The sequence below is a fragment of the Scylla paramamosain genome, chromosome 25, assembly GCF_035594125.1.
Source record: "Scylla paramamosain isolate STU-SP2022 chromosome 25, ASM3559412v1, whole genome shotgun sequence".
NCBI classification, from domain to species: Eukaryota; Metazoa; Arthropoda; class Malacostraca; order Decapoda; family Portunidae; genus Scylla; species Scylla paramamosain.
The window spans coordinates 16,638,393-16,643,392 of NC_087175.1; the positions used below are offsets into that span (position 1 = coordinate 16,638,393).

General features: G+C 41.9%; 1 protein-coding gene across 1 annotated transcript in view; it reads left to right on the plus strand.

Annotated features, from left to right (window-relative positions):
• The window catches only part of LOC135113235 (mucin-5B-like), a 14,384-nt gene that overhangs the window by 2,717 nt on the left and 6,667 nt on the right, over positions 1-5,000 (plus strand). Inside the window, exons 3-6 of the mRNA XM_064028421.1 lie at positions 1,368-1,481; positions 3,208-3,470; positions 4,211-4,348; positions 4,813-4,965. Of these exons, the coding sequence (XP_063884491.1) occupies positions 1,368-1,481; positions 3,208-3,470; positions 4,211-4,348; positions 4,813-4,965 (668 nt within the window). The remainder of the gene's footprint in view (positions 1-1,367; positions 1,482-3,207; positions 3,471-4,210; positions 4,349-4,812; positions 4,966-5,000) is intronic.

Genomic DNA, 5,000 nt, shown 5'->3' on the forward strand with positions numbered 1-5,000 from the left:
CCTTCCTTTCTTTACTATTTTTTTCCTCTGCTACTCTCCGTTTTCTCTCTTTCTCTCTCCCCATTCACTTCTATGCACTAATATTTCCAGTTTGTCACCTCTCTCTCTCTCTCTCTCTCTCTCTCTCTCTCTCTCTCTCTCTCTCTCTCTCTCTCTCTCTCTCTCTCTCTCTCTCTCTCTCTCTTATGATCGTTATGAAATGTATTCGCTTTAAGCTTAGCAAATCTTTGTTTTGCTTTTCTATTTGAGACAGTGTGTTTATTTTATTCTTTTAATTATTGTATATGAACGTATTATTGTAGTTTTTGTTATTATTATCATTATTATTATTATTATTATTATTATTATTATTATTATTATTATTATCATTATTACTATTATCATTACTACTTATTTTTTCCAATATTTTCAAATAATGCATTTTCATATTTAGGTGATATACCAAACTTAAATACGAACTATTCTATGCTAACTTCCGTAAATCTCTCTCTCTCTCTCTCTCTCTCTCTCTCTCTCTCTCTCTCTCTCTCTCTCTCTCTCTCTCTCTCTCTCTCTCTCTCTCTGCGTCAAACAGCCTCTTTTTACCCCCCATCTTACCATCCCATGCTCCATATTTACTCATTCTTTCCTTATAAGTTATACTTGGCGCTGGTCAGACCTCATCTAGACTACGCTGTGCAGTTCTGGTCCCCACATTACAGGAAAGATATAGGTCTATTAGAATCAGTACAGAGGAGAATGACTAAAAGGATTCAGGGGATGAGGAGTATTCCTTACGAAGCGAGGTTGAAGCGGTTAAATTTACATTCTCTAGAGAGACGTAGGTTAAGAGGGGACCTGATAGAAGTCTTTAAGTGGTATAAGGGTTATAACAAGGGGGATGTAAACAAAATTCTTAGGATCAGCAACCAAGGTAGAACAAGAAATAACGGGTTCAAGCTTGAAAAATTTAGGTTTAGGAAGGAGATAGGAAAAAATTGGTTCTCAAATAGAGTGGTAGATGAGTGGAACGGACTCAGTAATCATGTAGTTAGTGCTAGGACACTAGAGAGCTTTAAGAGAAGATTAGACAAGTTTATGGATGGGGATAACAGATGGAAATAGGTAGGAGTGTTTCATACAGGGACTGCCACGTGTAAGCCTGGTCGCTTCTTGCAGCTTCCCTTATTTCTTATGTTCTTATGTATATATTAGTCTAACAACCTCTCTTTTGCACCGTTATCATCTCAGGCTCCATATTATTTACTCATCCTTTTCTTAAATGTCAGTTTAACAACCTCTCTTTAGCCCTGTTACCATCCCAGGCTCCATATTTACTAATTTTTCTTTATATATTAATCTAACAGCCTCTCTTTACATCCCCCCAGGCTGCGTAATAGGGGACCGCATGTACCCAAGTGGACACATCCTGGCCACCTTCTGCCTCCAAATGGTGTGTCACGAGGGCCACTGGGACTTCGCCTGGAGTATCGACCCCTCCTGTGAGTGTCTGGCTGGGGTGGACTGGGTGGGTGGATTGACATATAGGAAGGTAGGTAGGTGGGTTAACAGAAAAGTAGGTAGGTAGGTGGATAAATTAAATGGATGATAGATGGATGGATGGATGGATGGACAGTTAAATAGGTAGATGGATAGATAAACAGACAGACAGGTAGATAGATAGCTGGTAGGCTTGGCGGGTGGATGGATAGATAGTGGGTACACATACTGACAGACAGATAGATAGATAGATTTACTAATCACTGTATATTTTCCATTAAAAAAAAATACTGCAGTTCAAAATACCTATTCTTATTAAGACGTAGAAGACAATACATCTATTGAAAATAACAACAACCATGCTATACAAAGTTCAACATGAGAACAACGTTACTAATAAACAGATAAAAAAAAAGATGGACTCAAAAGATTCCCTACACAGACTAAAATATATGTTGTGTGTGTGTGTGTGTGTGTGTGTGTGTGTGTGTGTGTGTGTGCCATGTACCTTCGTTTGCTTGGCACCCTTTTTTTTTTTTTTTATTTTATTCCCTCTCGCTTTTCAAAAAATCTTTTCAGTCCTTCCCCTTCGGTATCTGTGTCTATATGTGATATATTTTTGGTTCGTTCGACATTTTTGCTTTATTTCGTGTTGTTCATTCGACATTTCTGCCACTCTTTCATTTCCCCTGTTCGCAAAATTTACCCATCGGTTCACCCTTTTCTCGTTTATTTATTCTCTGTATCTCGACTTTTTCTTTTTACTTTTCTTTATTCTCCTATTTAGTGCGTGTCAAGTTGTTTTCACCATAACAACATGAGAAAATAAGGGAAGTTCTTAAGTTATCATTACCTAATTACATCTCTCTCTCTCTCTCTCTCTCTCTCTCTCTCTCTCTCTCTCTCTCTCTCTCTCTCTCTCTCTCTCTCTCTCTCTCTCTCTCTCTCTCTCTCTCTCTCTCTCTCTCTCTCTCTGGAGCAATGACCCGAAGAAGACAATGAAAAAATAACAACTAACACAAACAACACATTAACACCACACCCAATTCCGTTCTCCCCAAGGCGGACACTTCCGGAAGCATGACTCACCACACTACCAAACATTTCAAAGTCACAGCCGATGCTCCATTCATAACAACTCCAATGAGAGTAAGAGCAAACAACAACCAGCACTAATACAAACAAGAAACTAGCACCACCTATAGTTCCTCTCTCCACGACTGCCCTCACCTCTCCACCTTCAAAAGTCAAAGTAAGAGAAAACACCACCACACACTGACGCAACACTACTTCTTTCGTCGTTCCCCTGGAGTGAGGAGTTGGTGTCGTGTACAGATCTCCTCCAGTTATTTCTGTCCCTTACATCTTCCTCTGCGACTCCCATCCTTTGTAGCTCTACCATTTTCCATCCCTCCATTTCACTCCCTTGATCTTCTTTCCTTAACTGGTTTTCTCCAGGATCTTTGTCTGGTGTTTGGTACATCTTTCCTTAATTACTAATCATTCTGAGACATCCTTACTTGTTCTACAGCCACCTCCAATCTTTGAACTAGGTAGAAACTGTAAAATCTATTATTTTTTTAATCCCGTTCTTTCTTGTAAATGCTTTTAAAAATTTCATGCATTACTTCTCGTGCTGTAAACTGTTTCATATCCTGGTTTTCTCTTCTCACTACGAGGCCAAACCATCTCAAAACAAACAATACCCATAATTCCTCTCTCCACAAGGCGGGTACTGCTGGATACACGACTACCCTCACTTCTCTACCTTCGACGGCTATCACTACAACTGGTACGGCCTGTGCAACTACACCCTGGCGCAGACCAACGACTCCACAGACCCCTTGGACCCCCACACTGCCGTCTACGTCACCTTCAGGAAGTGTTTCAGGCGGCGCAGGGCAGTCGGTATGCCTACGTGTCTCTCAGTTGTGACATTTAGAGAGAATCCGAATACTGTCATCCAACTGGACCCTTTAAATGCAACCTGGGTGAGTGTGGGTGGGGGAAAGATGGAGTAGAAGCGGGATGAGGGGAAGGAAAATAATCAGGGAGGGAAGAGAGGGGGGTAAAGGTGCGAGAAATGGAAGAATAGGAAGAGAGAATGATCAAGTAGTAGAGACAAAGGGAAAAGAACGAAGAAAAAAAGAAAATAAGGGATCAGGGAGAGGATAAAGGAAGTGAAAACGAGTGGAAAGAAAAGCAGGAAGGAAGGAACAGAGAAGAGAGTTGAAAGAGAGGAAGAGAGGAGGGTAGAAGAGGGAGGAAAGGAAGAAGGAGGAATGAAGAAGGATCAGGGAAGGAAGAGGTGTGGAAGTAATCAGGGAGAAGAAAAGGGACATAAGGGAGATAAGTGGAAGAAGGATCAGTGAAGGAGGTAAGGGCGTGAATCAGGGAAGAGAGGAGGAGGAAGAGAGGGAAGAAAAGGAAGAAAATAAACCAGGGAGGGAAGAGAAGGGATCGAAAGGCGAGAAATGGAAGAATGATGATGAGACTAACAGAGAAGAGAAGAGTTTGCTCTCTCTCTCTCTCTCTCTCTCTCTCTCTCTCTCTCTCTCTCTCTCTCTCTCTCTCTCTCTCTCTCTCTCTCTCTCTCTCTCTCTCTCTCTCTCCATTCCTCACCCGAAGACAGCCCCAAAACAACCCAAACACTCTCATTTTCTCTCTCCCGTCTCTTGGCGTCCGTTTTCCTTCACTCTCCCCTTCACCCCAGACTCACTTATTCCCGCAGATGACAGTCAATGGGGAGATGGTGGCGGTGCCAGAGCCTCACGACCTGAACCACGTCATCACCTCCCACGGCCTCCACCCAGTGCTCGCTCTCAACATAGACGGCTGCATTACTCTTATTGGCGCCTCGGGTTTCGTGGTGAGTCAAGTGAGACGACTGTTATTGAAATGTTGTAGGTTTGTATGTTTTTAAAGGCCACTATTATTGAAACGGTGCACGTTTTTACGTTTACTACTGAAGCGTTATGGGGATCTTGTGTGTTCTGAAGAGCCACTATTATTGAAACCTTATGGGTTCTTATATATTTTCAAAGGCTATTGTCAATGAAACGTTATTGAATCCAGCATGAAGATGATCGAATATTCAGTAAAGCTTTTTTAGTGCACAAAATTTAGTTTCTGCTCATTAAACTTGACAAGAGTTACGAATAAAAGGCAATAATTACTTAAAAAAAACTGTTACTCAAAAAAATAACAAAACTATTTAAAAAATTACCAATAGTAACAAATAAAACAAACCAATAACAGTAAAAAAAAAGTAACGTATCCTCGAGAACTCTAATGTATTGTATCTACCTGAACCTCGCCTCCACCCTCCGGCAGGTGATGCAGTGCCTTCACCGCGTGGACGTGTGGGTGAGCCGTGCCTTGGCGGGGGCGGTGGATGGCCTGTGCGGTCCTTTCAACACTGATTTCAGGCTGTGGGAGAGAAGCTACGAGCGGTACAACACATCCCTCTTCCCGCTCATGTGGCTGGTGAGGGCGTGTTATGCTCCTCTCCCTCTCTCTTG